We start from the raw sequence: 24,628 nt of genomic DNA, 5'->3' as shown, positions 1-24,628 counted from the left end.
ACATGTTTAAGATAGCCAAAAACATAAATATGGATCAATCTGAAAACCAAACACATATGTTTCTTGCAAGAACCTAAAAATAGTTTAGTGGTAGGAGCATGAAAATATTGATCAAGTCGTAATGCTTGCCCATCGCAAACCTGGGTCCAACTCAGGATTTAAACCCATATAAACAATAGGCTTACATTCATGGCACTTAACAATTTGCAGTGCCTAAGGTATCTGATCTCAACATTTAAATAAACAAATATGTAATTATAATCCAAATTGTAGGGGTTATTCTGGATCATTCACTAGACCCCGCCTGGGGATTGCCAGGCCGCCCGCCCGCCCCCACTCGCACCGAGGGTTCTCCCACAATGCCTGCAAATGGATGTTTAACATAAACATCCATTCTCAGGTTAGGGGGAACCAACCATATCATTTGATTATCACCGACCGTTGAATGATGTCAAAGATGCACGCATATCTAAGTGACTCTCAGGTCACTTAGATATACGTGCGCGCTGCAGTTGTGTGGAATTTAGACATATTCAGCAATTTTTACTCCAGCATTTTATGAAAACTGGAAATTATACATGATATTATATATATGTTTAATATATACAATATTATCTTTTTTGTCTTTCCTATGGTTTTCCTAATTAAAGGGAAGAAGGGTGGAAATCAAAATAAGCCAGAGATGAGTGCATTTAAGCACAAAAATCTGATTAAATGAGAATCTTAGATTCAATTCAAAAAAATTCTCTGAACTTTATATATAAGACCTTATAGTCATATATTATTTTACTTAAAATGGCCATTATATATTTAGTATTTTTTAAGGCCGGAAGTTATTTATCAAGATGGGCACTATGCTGTTCAGCAGTGGTTGTCTATTCTCTAGGTCAACGGTAGGCACTTGGCGGTCCACGGTCCGTCTCTGGACCGCAAAGGACAGAAAAGCGGACCGTCTCTAGAATATAGATTAGTGCCACAGTGCTGTAGTAGCATGGCAGTCGCACTGTAACGACGCAGAGAGGCCAGATTGTCCACCTGGATTGGACTTTAGGAAGAAGGCTGTTGGTGTTCCTCCACTAACAATTGCTGACAGTGTGGTATCGTTAGTGGACACCTTCAAGTTCCTAGGAACCGCAATCTCCCGGGACCTTAAATGGGGGCAGAACACTGATACTATTGTTGGAAAAGCGCAGCAGAGGCTATTCTTCCTTAGGCGACTGAGGAAGTTCAACATCCCACAGAAGCTTCTGCTCCTCTTCTACTCCTCTTCTACTACTACTTCTACTACTACATCTGCTCCTCATTAATAATCTCATACGGCTGATTCTGACAACGGCTGATTCTGACAACACCCCTCATCTTGTTATAAGTATTTATTGTCACTCATTGGAAAAAATATACAATATATACCCATGATTTCTGGAAATTACGTTCTATCTACAACAACTTGCATAATATTTAATTGAGTTTCAGGAGTAAAGTACACTGCTAATGGAGGCTAAGATACAAATAGGAATTAATTCACTCAATTTACATCGAATTGCACAATGGCCCCCAGTTCATGTTGTATTCCACACTATGCTCTCAGTTCAAATGATATGCCAAACTGCCCTCAGTTCACTTTACGAGCAGGGATGTCAACACTGTTGTCATCTACCAACCAGTGGATATTTTAGTGCTAAGTTAGATGAATGAATTTCCTTTAAAGGCTCTCCATTGCAGAGATGTAGCGTGGAGTCATGGCACCCGGAGCAAGCTAATGCTACGGCGCCCCATATATATATACTGCAGCAGGGGCTCCATCACACTACACAGTGCGGGATCCCTTGCTCTCACCCAGCAGCGCAGGGGACACACTGCGCAGGGTGCGCTAACAGACTCGGTACGCTGTTTGTGATGTAACGGACACAGTACAGCGGGGAACGCTGGGGGCCGGGTAGGCCACAGATGTTGAGTGGTAAAGTGACTTTAAATGGGCAAAAAAAAAGAAAAAGAAACAATCCCTTACTGTGAGTAGCAGCTGCAGGATAAAGCTGTACAGCTGCATGCCATGCTCCTTATCACTGGCAGCCCTCCTCTTTCAAAGGCAGCAGCATTAGCTGCATCAGACCTCCAGCTCCTCGGTGTGTTTGGGGGCGGAGCTAATCTCTGCAGGCTGAATGATAGTGATATTGGACAGTGGTAGGGAAGGAGTGGGAAGGAACTGTGGGGATGCTGCTGCCTGCACCCAGCAGTATGTCTCAACCCCACATACTGCCACAGGTCATGGTCTGCTAAGCCCCGCCCCTCGCGAACCGATAAGCCCCGCCCCCTCACAGAGCGACCTCACATAGCCCTGGACACGGCACCATCAGCCCCTGTGCAGCATCCAGCCGGCTGTCAGGTATATGCATTGCAGACAGCACAGCCTCCAGACATGCTGCTGCTGCTGCAGCTGGTAAGAAGAAGCTAACACTGGAGGGAGAAAGAAGCCGGCCACTGCTTCTGCGCTGTAACTGGGAGGGGAGAGAAGGCGCCCTCTAGAGGTTCCAGTGCCTGGAGCACAAGCTCCACTGGAACCACCCTCCCTACGCCCCTGCTCCATTGGTTAAAGATAGATTTGCAGAGAAATTGACCATACTCTTGGAATCTGATACATGTACCCCACTTGAACCCCATCACAAGTCCTATATATGTGAATTACTGTATGGTTTTGTTTGTATCTGAGTATATATAAACCATATATTTTGCTTATTTATATACAAATCCTCTTTTAATGCATGTGATTTAGCATAGCTGAGTACATTCTAGTTGTAGACCTAGAAATCTCATATGAATGTACCCAGATCCAAGTTTTACTACTAGAACTTCAATATTTCACATCATGGGATTCATTTAGGTTGAATGACAGAAGTGATCCAACCTGCATTATACCCGATGGTTGGGTTCTGCATGTGTGCAGGCCCTATTATGCTTGTGTGCTCAGGATGGGTCCTGCGATCACAGTGCAGAACAGCAAAATCTCTGCATGATTGACAGGCAAATGCCCTTTTGGACCTGTGTTCCGGAAATGGGGATGTGTTGCCCCCATTTTCTGGAAGTAGCTAGGCCAAGGACATTTCCACTAAGCACAGTTTCCTTGACCTTGCAAGACGGATTGTGACTGCAATCCTGAATAAGCATTGCGTAAGGATTGCATATGCTAAGCTGCTGCGAGGAGCTTAGCATATCCAATCCAAGATGAATCCGGCCCAGTGTGCAGGTGTATTAACTTTATAAGATTCCACTAAAGTTATGTGATTCTGTAAACTTTTAAATTATTACAAAAATAAAACAACAACGTTTATTGCTAGCCCTAGAGCCTGAAGAATGGCTACTAATGGAATATAAATGCTGGCTCTATTTGCAATGCAATTAAAATCAGCTACACACAGTGCATTGGGTAGCAGCTCATAAATGTAATAAGTATTTTCTGTATGGCGGACTGACTTGATTACTAATATTCATCTTGCATGTCATAGACTGGCTTCTATGCTACAGAGTGTTTAACACCTATTGCATTCCATCATCTCTGTCTTTCAGCTAAATGTTGCAATAAATTTCAAGGCATTTTCCTAAAACCTGTTAAGTTTGTTTCATACAGTTAGGCAGATAGGAATTACTTCCAAACAATGCTGTTAGTCATTCAGCTATGTATGTACGTGTCATTTATTTAGTTATACAGCAAGCAGTAGGTCAGTGTTATAATATTTTGAGATAATGTATATTAATGGAAATCATTTGTTGCATGAATATTTGTTTTTGAACATTTTCATTTATTTTATATTGTATGCAGCATAATTTATTTTCAAACATTTTGATTGCAACTACTTTTGAATTTGGTTCTCATACCTCACTTTAATTTTTCAAACCTGTTACTTTTTTACGTCTTGCTGTTAATCAGACAAGTAAAGACTGTGATATACTCAGGGGTTTTTTTTGTGCAGGCTCCAGCAGGAACTGAGGCCCTTATTCTAGTTCACTCTTTCAGACAAAATATTTCTTAGATGGACAAAACCATGTGCACTGCAGGTGAGGCAGGTGTAAAACCCCACCCAAATCTAATTATCTCTGCACAAGTAACACCTGCCCCACCTGCAGTGCACATGGTTTTGTCCATCTAAGAAATATTTTGTCTGAAAGAGTGAACTAGAATAAGGGCCTCAGTTCTTGCTGGAGCCTGCACAAAAATAGCCCTGGATATACTGTAACTAAAAGTGATTAGTACTCTCTTCAAACTAAGGGGGATATTCAATCCAGGATCATGGCTGTCGATCCCTCCCGACAGCCGTGATCCTGGCCTGTTTGCGGTCTGAATGACAGCTGAACGACAGGCGGGATTCAATGTCCTGCCTGCCAATCAGCGCAAAGGGGGTGTGACAGCTAAAACCGCCGTGGATTGTCGATCTGCGGCCGGGATCATGACAATCCATGGCCATTATCGGCATAACAGGCCCGACAGCTTCTAAAGTCGGGATGTTCTGCCGTGATCCCGCTTCAATGCTGTCGCTAAAGACAGCATTGAATAAGGAGCTACCGATATTTCCCTGTGGGGAATAGCGGCGGCACATTGAATATCCCCTTAAAGCTTGTGGTATTTCTTTATAGTTCTTATAGACTATATTTTTGTGTATTTGATCATTGTTCTTAATTGCAGACAATCTCAGCCCCCTATGGTTTCTTGTGGGGTAGGGTGCAGTATAACATGTGCCATTTTTATAGGGACAACTACCATGTATATTGCTTCATAGTCAGTCTTGGCACAGCATTGCTAGGATATTAGATATTTTTTTGGTTCCTTCATTCTTTTATCAGACATTTCACACAGTTTCTCGAATATAAGTCTAGTAACATGTGTACGTTGGCCAGGGCAAATTACCTAAGGTATTTCATATTGGCACACAAATATTTGTGTCATTTTTGTATTTGTTATACTAAGGGGTTTATTTACTAAGATGGGAGTTCTATAGAACGTGGGATGTTGCTATGGACAATCAATCAAATACTGCTTCATATGTATTTGGCACCTTCTAGAAAATAATAGAATCTGATTGGTTTCCCAAAGCATGATCCCATCTTTAATAGAACTCCCATCTTAGTAATTAAATCCCTAACTGTGTGTTAGGCAGTATGGTACGCTTTTTCCCACCTACAGAATATGTTCACACAAATAAACACATTTTACAAAACATCTTACCTTTGGGAGTTGAAAGAAGTCAAATTGTATCACCTGAAAGGATCCTTCAGTATGTGCGATGGTTCTGTATATAATGTCATGTCTGCATTTAGGGCCTGATTCTGGTTCGCTTACAAACGCAAATTCTGTCTCTAATGGACAAAAACATGTGTACTGCAGGGGGGCAGATGTAACGTGTAGAGAGAGTTAGATTTTGGTGGGGTTTTTTACATCACATTGATACTGTATCTATATTGCAGTGTAATAATAAAGCAGCTGTTTTAATGCAGAAATGTACTTTTGAGTAACACAAGTGGAGATGTTGCCCATAGCAACTGATGCTTCTGCTTATCATTTTATAGAATGTGCTAGAAAAATGATACAGTATTTAAAAGCTGATTGATTGTTGTGGCCACCTTTCCACTTGCTCTCTTTAGAATGTTTGATATACCTCACCTAATATCACCACAGTGTCACTGAAACAATGGCTTTCACATGCATGCAATATGCTTTCACTTGAAAAAAAGTAAAAAATATACAGCAAATGTTTATTAGTACCAATTCTGTTATACGTGACATATAAATCTCTTCTAAAAGAGATCAGTTTTCAAGTCATTAGTGTTAACCAAGAGTGTTTTCAATCTAAAACACACTCATTTATTTGTATGTATTAAATTTTGTAAGGAAATTGTACACAATGTGTAATTCCAGTAGTTGTCATTTATGTATTTGATCTCTTCAAGAAAATAATCTTCCAATTCTATACAGCAGTTGTCAATTAAAATGTGCATTATACCTTAACCACTTGCCATTCGATATGACAATGCAAGACTGGGCTTGTCCCTCACATACATCTGATGTGACCAGTCAGAAACTACCACTACCACTGTCCCTCTGCTTCCTTTATTCCTTGCCCATTGCCTGCCAATAGCAAATCACTGCTCAAAAGGCAACCTAGTGGTAGCCCCTCTGCTGCCTTTTTCCCTCCCCCCAGTGCCTGCCATGTTACTGATCATTGCCGGGGAAATGTAAAAACAGTAGCCCTTACCTTGTATGTGTACTCCCAGCAGCTGCAGAGAGGAGCAATCATAGGAAATTTGTAAATCTGTGATGTCCCAGTCATCAATAGCCCATTATATCAGACATCAATGATCAAATTGATGCCCATAACAAAATATTTGTTAAAAAAAAAATGTTGTTGTATTTTTTTTAACCTGATTCATGTATAAATACCCAACAATCTCTGACTAGAAAATATATTAGTCAGTTAAATGGTTAACCAAATGGGCAATGAAAATACTAAGCTGTATTATTTCTATAATATTGTTAATTGTTATATTTTTTTATGCATTTGACTAGATTATAAAGATATATATATATATATACTGATTTTTTATTTCTCTCACTAACAGACAGACTTTGAAAAAGATGTGGACATTGCTTGTCGGTCAGGTAAGGACATATATCAACTAAAAATCAATTCTACACTGTGTGACTACTACAATTTTATGATTACAAACAGAGACTATGAGGTTCCCTGTTGTTGAAAAAAATGGGTAGCATGTGTAGTCATTTTTCAATATTGAAATAAAATGCTGCTTGTCACTGTGAAAATCTAAAAAAAATAATACTGTTTTGCACACACTGAATGGGAAATCACTGCAAAACACCTGTGTATTGTAAGAAATGTTAGTGACTAAGGGTCAAATTTACTAATCATTGGGGTCTTAGAGCAGATCATTGTAATTTTTTATTACAGTTATTTGCAGCAATAAGAATTTAGGATTTTGAATATAACCACAGGGACAAGGGCTCCAAAAGAAGCCAATCTCTTTGGTACATAAGAAGCAAAGGGGTCACGTTAGGGTGAACCTGCATTGTCTGCTAACCATTGATGTATGAGTGGTGAGTGCCGGGAGAGATCCTAAGGATCCCTCTATGTACTTTTTTCAATACAGTATGTAGCCCATAGGCTTCAATGGGCTATCACTAGTATCATATGTTGTTAGGTAATGGGCTATGCTCTGGGTTGCTTATCATTCAAATGCAGCTCACCTAGAAACTTATGGAGGCTGACTTTGTGATTGAAACCTGGAAATTGCAGTTCCCTGTACATTCGGGAAATACTGTACTTATTATTTTCGAGTACATCCCCCCGCCCCCAGAAAACTTTTTTTTTTCTTTTGAGGATGTACTGTATCATCCAAAAAATAATTGATGAATAGTCCTCATAGACAGCACATTGAATTGAAGTATGAATGCTAAAGCCAATTTATTAAGGCTCTTTCAAATGTTGAGATGTAATGTATTGCTCATTATGGTCACCAAAAACCAGTGTAATTGTGTATTTGTACACTTTTGAATCATGTGTGATTTTACTGCTCAATGTCTGGACAAATCAGCTTTATGGGTTCTTAATACTTGCTCTGTAAGGAATCTATGCCACAATTATTTTAAAGTGCTTTATATTGCAATATTTTGTCATTGATATATGCATGGTTGTTTAATACTTTCCCGGAATGTCCTGAAGATTCCCAGATTTTAGGGAGTTCTGCTGCACTCCTGGGAGAGTAGACCAGCTTCCCAGATCTCATCCACCTATCCAATGAAGAAGCTTGAACAAGAATTGACTGGGAATTTGTTATCAAAGCTATGTACTGTCTGCAATACAAAACTGTATTTATCTACCTATCAGAAATGTTAAGACAATTGCTTTGATCAGTAAGAATACGTAAACATGTCTTTTGCCCTGTGTAAATTGTAGCTCCTCATGAAAAGATTAAATTATTAATTACATTTTTTTTATGAATTGGCCCTAGACATTAACTAAAGATTGGAAGGAGCATGGGAAAAGCAAGACATGATGGGATATACATTGACAGCAGCAAGGATAGGTCATTGTTGTAAATGGGTGTGGGAAAAGCAAGAAATTATGGGATAGACATTGAGAGCAGCGAGGAGGGGTGTATGAAGTGTCAAGGGGGTGAAGAGGGTGTATAGTGTATAGGGAAGAGCCATTGGTAAAGCCAATAACTAAAATAAAATATTGCCACAAATATGTCTTGCAAAGGGAGGTAATAGTCTAATATGCATGTTTGCAAATGCAAGAAGCCTTTTAGGTAAAATGGAAGAAGTAGAACTAGTAGCAATGAATGAGCAATACAATATTATAGGTATTACTGAGACATAGCTGGATAATATTCATGATTGGGCAGTTAGCTTGGTGGTCAGAACTCTTTTCAAGAAAGATAGGGTAACAAAAAGAATAGGAGGAGTATGTCTTTATGTTTAGCTGTTGTTCAAAGCACTCATAAAGGAAGTTATTTATGAGGGTATTGGTGATAACATAAAGACATTATGGGTGGAAATATCAAGTGAAGGTAAAGGTCCAAAAAAGTTGATGATCAAGACATACCATAAACCGCCAGATATTAGTGAGACTGAAGAAGCGCAACTCCTACTGCTATGTTTACTATAGAGCAGGCATTCCCAACCACGGTCCTCAAGGCACACCAACAGTGCAGGTTTTAGTTATATCCAGGCTTCAGCACAGATGGTTTAATCAGAATCCCTCAGATACTAATTAAGTCACCTGTGCTTAAGCCTGGATATCTACAAAACCTGCACTGTTGGTGTGCCTTGAGGACCGTGGTTGGAAAAGCCTGCTATAGAGGAACAAATGGTGGGAATTTTACAATAGAAATGATAATATCCCATTACTTAATACTTATTTAACTGAGGAAGAAGTCTGCAAGCGACTATGCAAAATCAAGATACTGTAAATAAATCTCCACGTCCAGAAGGCATTCAACCTAGAGTTTTTATGGAGCTGAGCTCAGGAATAGCTAAGCCATTATGCTTCATTTTCAAAGAGTCAATTTTATCATACTCGGTACCTAGGGACTGCCAAATGCACATGTAGTGCCATTATTTAAATAGGAAGTAAAACACATAAAAGAAAGTGTGGACTTGTTATTCTGACATCAATAGTGGGGATATCACTGGAGTATTTTATAAAGGGATAATATTCAGGATTACTTGGTGTGTAATAAGATTATCAGTGTGAGTCAGCATGGTTTTGTGAGGAGTAGGCATTGGCGGAACTCTGGGAGACAACGGTGGCTCCTGCCGCTAGGCGCTAAGCCCTGAAGGGGCACTTTACTCTCACAATTCTGGCCAGCTCAGTGATAGGCGTGATAGGCAGCTGCCGGCGCTTCAGAGGTAGTGGCTTTCCAGTGGAACAACAATCTGCAACCCCAGTCTCCATGGTAGGACAGCGAGTAGGGCAGGAGCGGGCGAGAGGCCTGGAAGGCAGCAGAGGCACTGCAGGTCCTGCGGCTTCCGGTACCACGGCTCCAGTGGTGTCGCTACGGTGAGGGGGCTGCTGGCGGCAAGGAGTTATGCATGGACATTATCTACCTGAGCCCCCTCACCCCTCTCTCCCTGACCCTTCCTAATTCTCTGCCTCACCCTTTCTTATTATGCCTGAACCCTTATCCCCTCTCTCTGCTTTAACCCATCTCTCGTCCTGAACCCCTTCTCTCACCTCTTTCTCTCTGCTTGACACCCCCTCTCTCTCTGCCTGACTCCATCCCTCCCCCTCTCTCTTTGCCTGAACCCCTCTCACCCTCTGCCTGACTCCCCTCTCTCTGCCTGACACCCCTCTCTCCCTCTATCTCTGCTTGACCCCCCTCTTACCCCTCTCTCTTCCATTGGCTGTCCTCCTTCTCTCTCCCTCTGGCTGACCGCCAACTCACTATCTCTCTCTGCCTGACCCTGCTTTCTCTCACCCTACTCTCTCTTTACCTGACCCCCTCCCATCTCTCTACCTGACCCCTTCTGTCTCTACCTGATCTCTCTCTCACCCCTATAGCTTGGCCTGACCTCCCCTCTTTCTCTCTGTATCTGACCGCCCTCTCTCTTATCCCCTCTCTCTCTCTATTCCTTACAACCTCTCACCCTCTCTATATCACTGACACATCTCTCACCCCTCCTTTCTTTCTTCGGTACTTGTTTCCTAGAACGGTGCCCATCGCGGGCATCGCATGTACATCGCATGCCATTATAATGGCATGCGATGCGACCGATGCGATGTCCGCGATTTTACATAGAAATGCATGGTAAAATGTAAATCGCGTCGGTCGCATCGCATGCGGCCAAAAAATTGCATGCGATGCGACCAACGCGATTACCGATTTTACATAGGGAACAATGTTAAATGGCCCAATTGACCCGATTTTACATAGGGAACAATGTTAAATGGCCCACAGACCCCAAATAGCCACCCTGAAGTGTGAAATGGCCCCCCCAATTGTTAACGCCACCACACGATCAACGTCAACCCGAAGCGTGGCGAGCGGCGGCGGTACGCGTCCTCCGACCTTTTCATACCCCCACTATCCACGTCGGCGTGGAGTTGAGAATAGAAAGTGTGGCAAGCGCAGCGAGCCACCGAGCCCGAAGCGTGGCGAGCGGACGCGGAATACGAGCCCGAAGCGTGGCGAGCGCAGCGAGCCCCGCGAGGGGACGCGGAATACATGTTAAGTAATCCGTGTCCCCTCGCGGGGCTGGCTGCGCTCGCCATGCTTCGGGAGCATGTTCCGCGTCCCCTCGCCGCGCTTCGGGCTTGGTGGCTCACGCACTTTCTATTCTCAACTCAACGCCGACGTGGATAGTGGGGGTATGAAAAGGTCGGAGGACGCGTACCGCCACCCCTCGCGGGCTCGCTGCGCTTCGGGTTGACGTTGATTGTGGGGTGGCGTTAACAATTGGGGGGGCCATTTCACACTTCAGGGTGGGTATTTGGGGTCTGTGGGCCATTTAACATTGTTCCCTATGTGAAATCGGGTCAATTGGGCCATTTAACATTGTTCCCTATGTAAAATCGCGGTAATCGCGGTAATCGCGTCGGTCGCATCGCATGCGATTTTTTGGCCGCATGCGATGCGACCGACGCGATTTTTTTCCTTGCGATGCCTAAGATCAAAATCGTGGGCGCCCTTCTAGGAAACAAGTACCCTTTCTTCCCTCTCACCCCCTCTTTCCATCTGACACTCTCTCTCTATTCCTGACACCCTCTGTCACACCTCTTCAGTTAACCACTTCTCTCCTCCCCCCCTCTCTCTCACCCACCCATCTCTCTATCATGACACTGTATCTCTCTTACTCTTTCGCTCTCAAACCCAGGCACCCTCTTCTATCACCCACTCTCTAACCCCGACACTCTCTTGCTCTACCCTCTCATTTCCTCACTTTCCCTGACTATCCTCTCCCTCCCTGACATTCTCTCTCTCTTACTCTGACACTCTTGTTTCCTCTCTTTCTCCATGATTCCCTCTATCTCATTCTCCCTTACTGTAGCTAGCTATCTATCTATATGGGGGGGCACCAGCTTTTATCTTGCCTCCGGGCTACTTGGATGCAATTATGCCACTGGGGATAGGTCATGTCAGGCTATCTTAATTTGCTTAGATGAGAAAGTGAGTTGGAACTTGGTCTTGGGCATATTTATTAATGACCTAGGGGTTAGTCTAGTATGTAAAGTGTCAATTTTTGCAGATGACGCTTAACTGTATAAGGTAATAAAATCAGATCAGGATGTTAGCTCTCTGTAGAGTGACATAAATAGACTGGAGGATTTAGCAGCAAAATGGAAGATGAGGTTCATATTGAAAAATGTAAGGTTTTGCATTTTTGGCATGAGAATAAAATTTAAATGGGGAAAATCTAGGGTAATTGTTAATAGAGGAGGATTTGGGGGTTCTCATTGGCAGTAGACTCAGTTGCAGTGCTCAATGTCAAGGAGCAGCAGCAAAGGCCAATAAAAAGGGACATAGTGGCTAGGTAAGCCAGTGTAATCATTCAACTTTATAAGTATGGCTTTATCTCAATTACAGTGTAAAGTTCTTGGCACCAGACCATAAAAAAGACATCTTGGAGCGTGAAAGGTTCAGAGAAGAGTAACAGAATTGATTAAGGGCTTAGAGTCATTAGGTTATGAGGAAAGGCTAGCCAGGTTAGGTAGTTTACATTAGAAAAGAGATGTCTAAGAGGGTATATGATTAATATATATATATATATATATATATATATATATATATATATATATATATAAAGGGTCAATACAGTGAACTATCAGGTGATCTGTTTACCATGAGGACCGTACAAAGGACATGTGGTCACCCCCTGAAGTTGGATGAGAAAATTGTTTCTTACCCAGCAAATTAAGGGTTTATATACAGTGCATTTAAGATATTAAATACTGTGCCAGTGAAGGTTGTGATGGCATACTGAATTGATAAGTTTAAAAAAGGGTTAGACCATTTTTTAGCTTAAAAAAGTATATATAGGGTTATAACCATTAATTATAATGAACTATAGTAATAAAGTTGATGTTGAGCAGTCTCTGACAGCCAAAAGTACCTTTATTGCTTTAGGCAAAACATTTTTACAGCTTTGCCAGCAATTTGTTAACTTGTAACTTATTAATCTGATAATTGTATTCAAAACATGGAAAATCTGGAATTTTCCATTGAGTTTAACACTATGGGGTATTCAACTGACCCCCTGCACATGCTGTCTCACCCTCGCTAGGTTTTTGGAGCGAGGGGTAAACGGCTTATGCAGCCACTAAAACAGCGAGGCTCACGGCTAAATGCAGCGGGTTCATTGCATTAACCATGAGCCTCGATGTTTGGGGGAATCCTCGCTGTCCTCTGAATAGGGTGAGCTGCCGGTGCGGGGGTTAAATGGCAAGGATCGTTTGTTTTCGGCAATCCCCACCGTTTAACCTCCTGCATTGAATACACCCTTATACATCTGGCGGTTTGTAACAAACCCAAAATATCACAACCAGTAATTTAGCAAATTACACTCTGTTAATTTTCTCCTTACTAGTGTTTAAATCCTACACAATTACGCATTGGAAAATTACCACTGAAACTTACCAGAGTTGTTATTTTTAATGAAAGCCTCTTCCATTCCACTTATATGAAGAATGCTATTACTGTACATGCAGTTTCCACTTAGGAACTCTATTTCAGAATGTGTTAATGGGTAACATTGTTTGACACTGTTAAAACCTGTGTCCCATTTTCTCTTTTTTGACTCAATCAATAATCATTACACCACTTAAAAACTGCCTCAGTATGTGTATTGTGCAACATTGACAAATCCTACAAATTGCTTCAGTTTACTATTTCTGATTACTATAATGACAAGTACTACCTCCTATAATAACTATATTTTAGGATTTCTTCAATGCATTGGAAATAAAGTAATGCATTAACTTAAATTAAAGTTAATTAATTAAAGTAATTTTAACTATTCCATATATTGACTAGGTCATTTAAATCAGCATTTATCTACTGTAAAATTTATTTTTTTCCAGATCAGGTCATCTGGCTCAAATATTGTATTGTATTTTCTGAACATCTTTCATAAAAAGCCAAAAATAAATCACAGTAATAGTAGCTTTTCTTGCTTGACTGTATTTATTTTATTTACACCTTACATCAATATAATAGTAATATTAGCAATCATAATGATATTTATGTGCATCAAATCAATTTATACAATATGTGAATATACAAACAAAATACAGCTCTGTTAAAGCATTAATATGTTGAGACGAGGCAAGTTTCATTTTCCTGAAAAAGGGATGCAATATAGACCAATTTTGCTGGAGGTACAGAATGCTGGCCGAATTCAGACTTTTTTTAAGGTGGCAATCATTTACAAGGCATGGTTTTGCCTTGTTAATGATGCTGCTTTAAAAAACATCTGAGTTTAGCCAGAATCCTGCACCTACCTGCAAACTCAGACTGTACTAGAGCCCGCCCACTTCTAAAAAAGATATAAACAACCATACATGCTATACCTCTTATAGTGATCAGGTGGTTAAAAGCCTATTCATTTTTAACTTCAGATTTATTTTAACATATAGTTTCTAAGCTATACTAGAGCAACATAGTTATATATACTGTATGTGTGTAATAATGTTATTCCTATATAAAAAAATATAATCTATCAAATTATAAGAGTGTTCCAACAATGCTCAGTTAAATACTGTGTTTGGCCTATCATAGATTACCTTCTACTGTGCATATTATTTTTTGCTTAGCCCCAACAATATTCTTACATTATTGCATAATAAATATAGCCACAAAATATGTCTGTCTTAAAAGGTGAAACAAGTTAACTTAAATATGCATTCTACATGGCCAAGCAGAGTTACAAATTAGTGCTTATTATAATTTAAATTATTTGTATTGTGATTCATATTACTACTACTACTACTACCTACTACTACTGATTATTATTATGATTATCAGTAGATCACATCAGTTACTGTTCCATTGGACCTAAAAAATGTGCAAACTCCTCACAGACATTGGGGTACTCATTTGATAGCATTTGTTTACTAAACTAATTAGTGATAAAGAACATCTAAAAAACTTACTGTTCACATGGAATTAAGGGGATTTATTAAGCTCGGTAAAGTGATAAAGTGTCTGGTTTTTATCACCGGCCAATCAGATCCTACCTGTCATTTTTCAAACCAAGCCTGTAACTTCACATATATGAGCTGATTGGCCGGTGATAAAAACCAGACACTTTATCACTTCACCGAGCTTAATAAATCCTCTTAACTCCATGTGAACAGTAAGTGTTTTAGATGTTCTTTATCACTAATTAGTTCACCTAGCTTAATAAATGTACCCCATAATGCACACATTTTTTCTAAATATTTAAGACAAAAATGTATTTATGTGTAACCAAGTATATATATATGTTCAATTCAATGAACAGACATGACCTATATACAGGGCTATTTTTCAGTAGGCTCCAGCAGGAACTGAGGCCCTTATTCTAGTTCACTCTTTCTCACAAAATATTTCTTAGATGGACAAAACCATGTGCACTGCAGGTGAGGCAGGTGTAAAACCCCACCCAAATCTAATTATCTCTGCACAAGTAACACCTGCCTCACCTGCAGTGCACATGGTTTTGTCCATCTAAGAAATATTTTGTCAGAAAGAGTGAACTAGAATAAGGGCCTCAGTTCCTGCTGGAGCCTGCTGAAAATAGCCCTGCCTATATATATATGGTTGTCTTAAGTATATGCAATAAGATATACTGATAAAATATCAGCTAAACAGTAGAAAGCATCCCATCCCATTACTTGCCATTATATATTGTGAAATGATTTGATATAGATTATACATGCATAGTTTACAAGTCTTCAATATCCTACGCAACATCAACTTACATGTGTTTCAGTTTATAGCCATTACAAAAACTTGCATAATGAATCATTGATGTCTAAAAAAACTAAGTGTATTGTCAAATGAGTAAATATTTTTGAAGGTCCAGGGACAAGGTACCAACCAACAATCACCTGTCATATTTCAAATACAGTCAGTAACATGGTAGTTAGGAGCTGATTGGATGGTACTTTGTTTCTCTTCACTTTATCACTCTCCAAAGGAATAATACCCCTTCCCCAATACAATATGGTCCCTGTAAGATCAATTGCTGTCATAAGAGCCAGATTTACCCACACACACACACACAGGCACACACACACACACACACACACACACACACACACACAAACACAGATAAACCTTACCTGATAGATGTGTTCATATAAGCATGATATAAAGTTGCAGCAGTATAAAATTTGTTACTCTCTCTATATATATATCTTCTGACCAACTAACAGCATAAAAACAGTTTGTTGCACAAATATGTAGGTAAAATGAAAATGGGCATAAAAAAAATGTAGAACCCAATATACTGCACAAACCTTTTAGTCCTCTTGATTCCTACTCCTGGTCAAAGCATTAAAATTTCTGGCCCTAGACAGAAAACTTCTATTTTTATGCATGTCAGCCCCTAGACCAGCTTAGCAAAGCCACTGGTGGGGTTGTTAGAAGGTGGTGGCAGGTTGAGGATGTGTGGTAGCTGTAACAAGGTTAGGCTGGTGGAGGAGGGGTTAGGAGCTGAACTGATAGACTTTATGCCATTTCCACATTAACCATCAAGTACTGACTTAAAAATTAAAAAATTTGAATTTGTCAATTTAACGTTTATCAGAATCCCAGTAAGGACAAATAATACGTTTTCCTTTTACATATTTCTTCACCTTGTTCAGAGCTTTTCTGTGTCTACATTTACATGAAAAGAGGCATAATATTACAGCGTGTATTAGCATTGTACAAAATGAAATGCAGCAAGAGTAATTGCATAACATTCCCAAGTGCAATGTAATGAAATATGTTGTGACTAGCAGTGTTCTCGTGGCCAATGATAACCTCTCAGAATTCACATCAATAGACCCTTATTTCAGACCATCAGCCTTGTAGGCATCTTCCTCACCTGGGATATTAAAGCTGGCCATATGTTATTCACTGCGCTTGTGCCCTTGAAAGTATAATAAAGAAGAATAATAATCAGCCAAAAATAGTATAGCTTTGGGTTTAGTGCTGGTATTTGTATATTAATGCTTAATGAATTAATAATATGAATGTGTATATTGCTGTTAGATTTCAGTTCGCATGCATTTTTGCAAATCTAAAGTTCTCCACTCTTAAGGATGACTTGAAGGACAAAAGGTAAAACCATCACGTGTTTCACTTGAACAATCATTGCAGACAAGTCAATTCTGAACAGAAGATTAAATGTCAAATGTGATCAAACTACATACACGTTAACAAACTAGACAAAATGTTTTTTTGACCAGATCAACCTAATGCGAAATATAAGGATAACACTTTTATATGCTGCAAATAATATGTGCACAATTATAATGAATATATAATGCTTTTAAATTTGCAGTATTACACAAGGATATTGGCCCATGCAGAGCTGCTACAATAACAGGAACACTGTCCAGGATTTCGCTAAATGATGAAGAAGATGAAAAGGGGTTGAACACGGAAGGAATGAGCTACTCTACCTTGCCCGGAAACATCATTTCTAAAGTTATTATTCAACAACCATCTGCTCTACACATGCCTATGAGTATGGGCGAGATGGCTGATCAGTGTCTTAAAAAAGAGAATAGCGAATTAAGACGAACTGTGTACTTATGCACAGATGACAACCTGAGAGGTGGAGACATAGATATGGTCCATCCCCAGGACAGAATGATGGAGAGTGACTATATTGTAATGCCAAGGGGCTCTGGAAACATGCAGTCACAAATGAAAGATGAGAATAAAATGAACATAGCGATGGATACGTTGCCTCATGACAGACTATTACACTACAAAGTCAACCCTGATTTTAGCATGAATCCAGCAGTAATGGAACAATTTGGTTTAAATTTAGATCAGCATCTTTTATCTCAAGAACACATGCAGAGCCTTCCTTATGAGCCTCGCACAGCAGTAAAGAACTTCATAGCCTCAGAGATGGATGACAGTGCAGGATTGTCCAGGAGTGAAACAGGTTCAACAATATCTATGAGCTCTCTAGAGGTTTGTGACTTCCAATTTCCTACATTTTTTCCAGGCTTCCAACTGCCTATCTGTTTGACTTCTAATTACAGGTATAGATGCAGTTATCCTCACTGTGAAAGATAGATAGATATTATTCCAGGAGTAATTGAATTAACCTTAAGAAAATATTAATTGCACATCATAGCTATCCAATACAGTAGCCATAAAAATAATTAGCATTTTTGCAATGCTCCATTGTTGCTACTCAGGGTAAATTTAACAAAGAAATGTATATGAATATAACAAGCATTTAAAAGAATACCTCACCTATTCAACATACAGTAAATGTACAATCAACTCATAGTTCTACTAATAAGCACAGTCAACACTTCTACTCTGAATGTAAATATAAGAAGGATGCAGGCCCTACATACATATGCAGTTCATTAAGCTTATTTTATATAGTCCATTTTATAGGCTTAGGCACAAGAGCCCATTTACTATGACTGAACTTTGTGTCTCTCCATTCTGTGATCACTTGACTGTGTTTGGTCCCCCAATCAACACAGAGCAGTCCCACTGCTCTCACACGAGAAGTTTGAATGGTGGTGATAATGTTACTGAGCTACTGTAGTAAATACCATTTAACATTCTGCAACAAAGTCTCTGCACAATTCAAAACCTTTATGAAAGCTTTCATGTAAGGTAAATCTGCTGTCGTATCAATGAATGGCTGCTGAACCAAATGTTTATGTAAGCATTTAGCATCTTCATTAGTCATATTACTAGTTTCTTTATTAGACTAGTTTGGCAATTAATATTAATAATCTGAAGTAAGTTTGCCAAATAAATAATTGACACATGACTTCTAAAGAAGCTGTTTTGTACACATATGTTATTGATCGCTCATTCAGGTTCTATGGATCATGCCTAAAAGAAATGTGCATGCTCTGTGAGGACCAGCAATACCACTAGCCAAATCTATTCAGTTGCTGGGAAGTAAGAGGTGTCTTGAACACTTATGATTGACATAATATGGTCTATTTATCATCATTTAAAACTTAAAATGAGGTGAGTTTATCAAGTATAGACCTTGCATTGAGTTCTACTTAACGTAGGTAATTGTCATTCTCCCTCTACATAACACTGTCTTTGAAAAAAGATGTACCTTTTCAGAAGGTTTGCCGTGTAGCACATACTATAGTGCCATATGAGGATTACTTACCAGTTCTGTGTACTGTATGTGGAGCCAGGAGCAGTTCCAAGCTGCATCCGTATGGTGGATGAAAAATGGTTGACACCCAGAAAATGTCAATATGACTTAGGTTGGCATGGACTATAGGTCAACATGGACTTTAGGTCAACTTGACAAAGCTTGACATTAAAAAGGTCGGCATAGTTTTTAAAAGGATTTTTTTTTTTCAAAAAGGTGTTTTTTTTATATCCTACATCCACTAGGGCAGTGGTTCCCAACCCTGGTCCTCAAGAACCCCCAACAGTGCACATTTTCCATGTCTCCACACAGAATCACAGGCAAAATAATTAGCTCCACCTGTGGATCTTTTAAAATGTGACTGAATAATGAGTGCACCTGCTGGGTGACCTGGAAAACATTCACTGTTGGGGGTACTTGAGGACCAGGGTTGGGAACCACTGCACTAGGGTGTAGAGGGAGAATAAAATAGTATGCCGAGCATAGCGAGGCACCATGCATGAAGCATGGTGAGCAAAGTGGTACACTTATACGGTGACAAAAAACAAACACCATGTCAATCTTTTTGATGTCGATCTTTATCATGTTGACCTAAAATCCCTGTTGACCTATAGTCCATGTCAACCTAAGCCATATTGACCTCGTCCATCTCTTCCCTTAGATCCCTCTCTCATCTTTCTCCCTCCAATTCTCCGCCACCCCCTCCCTCTCTCCCCTGCTCTTTCTCTGTGTCTTCTCTCAAACCTCTCTTAATATCTCTCTCTCCCCCTAGTCTCTTTTTCTTCTGTCTCTATGCTCACCATCTCTTTCTCCACACTTCCCCCACTCTCTCTGTTGTTAGCGTTAGGCATTGACATTAGGTCAGCAACTGGTGCTGGCATTACGCAGTGCTACTACTATCGGCAATTGGTGTGGGTGTTATGCAGCGCTACTACTGTCGGCAACTGATCTGGGTGTTATGCAGCATTACTGTTGGCAACTGGTGTTGGCGTTACGCAGTGCTACTTCTATCAGCAATTGATCTTGGCGTTACACAGCGCTACTACTTAGGGAAATAGTGGGCATTACTTAAAGCATTGCTACTACTGTGAAATACAGTGGGCATTATGGGTAAGCAAAGCTACTACTGTTGCTAAGAGTGGGCATTATGTGTAATTTTGGCTCATACCATGTGACATAATGTGTAAGGGTCCTACTATTGTGGTATATAATGTGTATAAAGGGTATGTGGTGTGGTACGCTTAACTTAAAGACACGCCTCCTTTCCAGTAGCCACACCCCTTTCCGGAGCGTGAGTTTCCATACCCCCACTTTAAAATTTCCACTACGAGCACTATATATACATACACACACACAACTTCATGCAGACATTGAAAGGTATTGAAATTACTTACAATGTGGAGTATTTATGTCTATAAGTGTTGCTGTGCTGCACGTGTGCTGTACACGTATATATTTATCTATTTATTTACCTAGCTATTCCATTTGGTCATGACCCTAGTTCAGAGGCCACACCCACTTTTCAGGAAGCATGCACACCAAGATACCCACCCACCCACCTCGTCCACTGTCTTTTTTTCTGGATCCGCCCCAGTGTACTTATACTGTACATGTTAATAAAAAGAGCTGTAAATATACAAATCTGGCCATAAACAGAAGACCAGGTCTGTACTGGCAGCAACATGTTTTCCAGGATGCATTCTGTGTGTGTAATTGGTAACAACGTATCTCCATAATCACAGCTGCACCGGTCTGTAATCCATAGCTGAAATCAGAAATGGATAAATTATTTATGTTTTAATTTTCCCTGATATACTTTGTTCATTCACCACATATTAAAATACATCTTAAAATGTGTCTACTTTTGTTAATGGAAGAAACAATGATTCAAATCAAGAAATGATTAAAATTTCATGTAATGAGTCATGTGTTAAATATGAATGGTAGGAAAATACAGATGGAGTATTATTGACTTTAATAAACAGCTCAATTAAAGTGCTGAAAGCTGTGAGTAATACTCCCCTGTGTACTATAGTTCTAGCTTCTTCTGCTCAGAAGCTTTGTTTTTGCATTGTATTATACATGTATGTACATGATCGCAGCTGATGGCAGATACATGCCCTGAAAGTGGCCATAACACTCAGCATTTTTGATGCTACTCCGTGTTACCACTCCCTAAAGGTCCCTTCCTGTTAATTACTCTACAGTTAAAATCTCAGTGCAAGCGAGATCACAGAAGTTCATTGACACAGTAAGTACAGTACATAGACGATTGCATCAAAACATGGGGGTTATTCAGACCTGATCACAGCTGGGCGATATACTGTAGCAGAGTCCTGAAATCAGATAGTCACCACCCAGGCAGAGTGAAACCCCGCCCTGTGCAATTCTGCCAATGGCTTGCGAAAATCACACCGGTCAGCATTTAGCATCAAACCCATTTGCAACTCACTCACCATCGCATAATTTTCCCAGTATGTGCATAACCCAGAACCTACTCCTCCTGTGCAATAGAAACAGACAGATCCTCCCTGAAAACATTAAAACGCTTGGGCACCCCTATGTTTCCCCGACACTATATAGAAAATGGGGTTCTAGACTGAACACCCTTATTGGAATGAGAGGTGCTACATCACTGAGATTTATAGTTATCTGTAAAATAGTGAGGGGGTGTTGCAGTTGCACTATGCAATCATTGCTGCTAATATATGTATTCCTTTTTATATATAGTTAAGAGGTTGTTAGTATTTATTTAACCAGCAGTAAGAACCTGCCCACAACAATGAGGTCACCTCTGTTGAGCAGGTCTCTAACACTACATCTGGGGCACAGAGCAAAGTAAAGTGTTACAGATTGTAGGGTGTCATAGAATATAGGGTATGTGAAAGCAACTAAGGGAGAATTCATGTTGGCTTGGTAAGCAGCGAAAATTGCTGCTTACCGAGTGCTCAAACGCTGCCACGCCCTTCTTTCAGTGTCCACCAAAGAGGCGCTGAAGTCCTGTTATGGTAACCCCCTGTCCCCGGCAGGCATCGCCCCCCCTGCGTTACCATGGGAACACCCAGCATTTTCATGAGGACACCCATAAAATGCTGGGCATTCCCATTGGCTAGCCCAAATTCCGTCCCCCATAAAGCTTTCATTTCTGCTGTTACTATTTGCTACTGTACAGTACAGTATGTCACCAAGCTGCATTGGACGTTAAACTGCCTGAGAGGAAAGTAGTAAAGCTGTTCACACAGGTTAAGGCCACATTATGGTTAAGGCCACATTATGCAATGCGCTGTGCCTAAGGTTCTATCCTGCTCAGGAGCAATTCATTTTCTTGTAATTCTACTGCTTTATTATGTTTTTTGTACATTTTAGATGTGTATATACAGATGGAGCGTGGCCCATCTTTGCAGGGGATGGCGGAAGATTCGCCAGCCGCCATCCCCCGCCAGCCACCACAAGGGGACACGCGCACGTCCCCTTACAACGGGATTTGCCCCGGGTCCCCGCCGCCTTGCCACACCCCCCCCCCCCCTAGCCCTGTCTGTCTCCCTGAAGTGGAGACGGACAGGGTTCCCATCCCCCCGCCGATGGGAAACTGGGACGCACGTGCGTGTGAGATGCACGCGCGTCCCAGTCTCTATCACCAGCGCTCGCCAGTGCAAGGGATCTGGCGAGTGCCAGCCAAAGATGGGACATGCTCGATCTGTAATGTAATGTATGCTTGCTTCACTTGTGTATGCCAAGTTTAGCTCTGTTATGGTGGGCTCCTTTGTGGCCACCTGCTATTTTCTCTCATGGGGGTCTACGACCCCCACAAAGGGAGAATAGAATAGGTGGCTCGCGTAGCGAGCCACCGTGCCCACAGCGTGGCAAGCGCAGCGAGCCCACAAGGGGCTTAGTTGCGCTCACCATGCTGTCTGGGTCCGGCCAGTCGGGATCCCGATGCCGGGCTAATGACTGTCGGGATCCCGAGTGTCGGACCCCTGTACCACACCCGTGGCTGCTAGTGTTGATCCACCGCCATTTTGAAAATATGCTAAAAGTCCCTCATTCAGCCCTAGGACTCAATGTATGCAGCAGCTGCAGCACTGGTTTGTGCTTGCTGCTCTTCTCTCAATTTTTCATCTTCCATATCTATCACAGCACAAAACAAACAGCAGTCACACTGTAACACAGTAGTAACATAGACTTTGATGGCAGATAAGAACCACCTGGCACATTACATATGTACTCACACATTTATACATTCAGGTTTATTTCTTTTGGGAGCTAATGAATCTACCAGTATAGTTTTGGATTGTGGCAGGAAACCAGGGTAAATATTCAAACTCCACATAGTAAGGGCCATTGTATGACTCAAACCCAATACTTTAGTGCTGGGAGGCATAATACTAACTTTTAAACCATCTATAAAGTATACTAACATACCGTTAAGTATACAGAGGTGTACTTTTACGTTGTTGCCACAAATACACCTCATGGTGTAGTGCAGCATATGCATGGCATATGGAATGCTGTGCAATCACTTAAGTAGGAGCTTGCACCTGCTGTCTCATTGAAGTGAATGGAACCTACTAGCGATGCATATACAGAGATGCATACACATCGCAATAATGCTACAATATTCTGCATTATGCAGCAACACTGCATTACACACCTGTAAACAAGACTCTTATTATTATTAATAATAATAATAATAATAATAATATAATGAAATCAAGAATAATGATATTATATACCACAACGGTATGCAGTCATACCGTGAACAGTCATTATGATAAAATTCATACTGTCAACACCAGAAAGTCAACAGTTATGTTGACTTTTTTTAAATGTCAACATAGTAAAATGTTGAAATTAGCATTGGAGATAGGAATACCTTAGCTTTGCATTGCCGACAATATGACCATGTCACCATTTCATCACTGTCAACATTCTGACATAATAATCACGTTCACATTCTCATATCATAATTATGATGTTATTTGTAGAACCCACAAGTTGTAATAAAATTGACTGTGCAAATCTACATCATTTAGCTAATTATACAATATACAGTAGTTTGAAATTAAAAACTCTTGGACAAATGAAAGACACTATGTTAAGTGAAAACAAGAACTTCCACTGATTTACAGTATTAATGCAATAACATCACAGCATAGTTATTAATGCAATAAAATCTCACCATAGTCAGATAAAGTATAGAATGCTGGTATTTTCTCATTTAGGACTAGCATGTAGGCACAAATAGACTTTATTGACCTTAATCAGTGGTGATTGTTGGGGTGCTTTTGCTGGAGCCTTATGCTGGCCACACATCAGACCAACTTTCCTCCAACCATCCAACTAGTTGCTTGGATGGAATAAAAATATGGTACTGGATGGGAGCAAATGACAATCAGAAATGTGCTCACAAACCCAGGAAAATGGACAAAAACATTCAGTCAAATTGTTTAAATCAAACAGGTTTAACTACAGTACTGTGTCTGAGTGACAGTTTTTTCCTTTTACAGATTTTGGGATCAAATTTCTGAAGTAATTATTACATTTGCTCCCATCCAGTACCATATTTTTATTCCATCCAAGCAGCTAGTTGGATGGTTGGAGGAAAGTTGGTCTGATGTGTGTCCAGCATTAGTAACAAATGCAGATCAAATTTCTAATGCTTCACAAAGAGCATTGTCTAAGGGGACGCAGTCAGAATTCCAGTGGTCAAGATGCCGGCAGTTAAAATACCAACACCGGAATCCTTTTGAGCAATATTGAGGTACTTGGTTTATT

General features: G+C 40.4%; 1 protein-coding gene across 4 annotated transcripts in view; it reads left to right on the top strand.

Moving 5' to 3' along the window:
- The window catches only part of ADGRB3 (adhesion G protein-coupled receptor B3), an 811,989-nt gene that overhangs the window by 761,670 nt on the left and 25,691 nt on the right, over positions 1-24,628 (top strand). For all 4 annotated transcript variants that reach the window (XM_083177264.1, XM_083177265.1, XM_083177263.1 and 1 more), the window contains 2 exons: positions 6,607-6,646; positions 17,036-17,679. In XM_083177264.1, the coding sequence (XP_083033390.1) occupies positions 6,607-6,646; positions 17,036-17,679 (684 nt within the window). The remainder of the gene's footprint in view (positions 1-6,606; positions 6,647-17,035; positions 17,680-24,628) is intronic.

The sequence above is a fragment of the Crinia signifera genome, chromosome 3 (genome assembly GCF_055691185.1).
Source record: "Crinia signifera chromosome 3, ASM5569118v1, whole genome shotgun sequence".
In the NCBI taxonomy this organism is placed as follows: Eukaryota; Metazoa; Chordata; class Amphibia; order Anura; family Myobatrachidae; genus Crinia; species Crinia signifera.
This window is presented reverse-complemented; position numbering and strand designations above follow the sequence as displayed.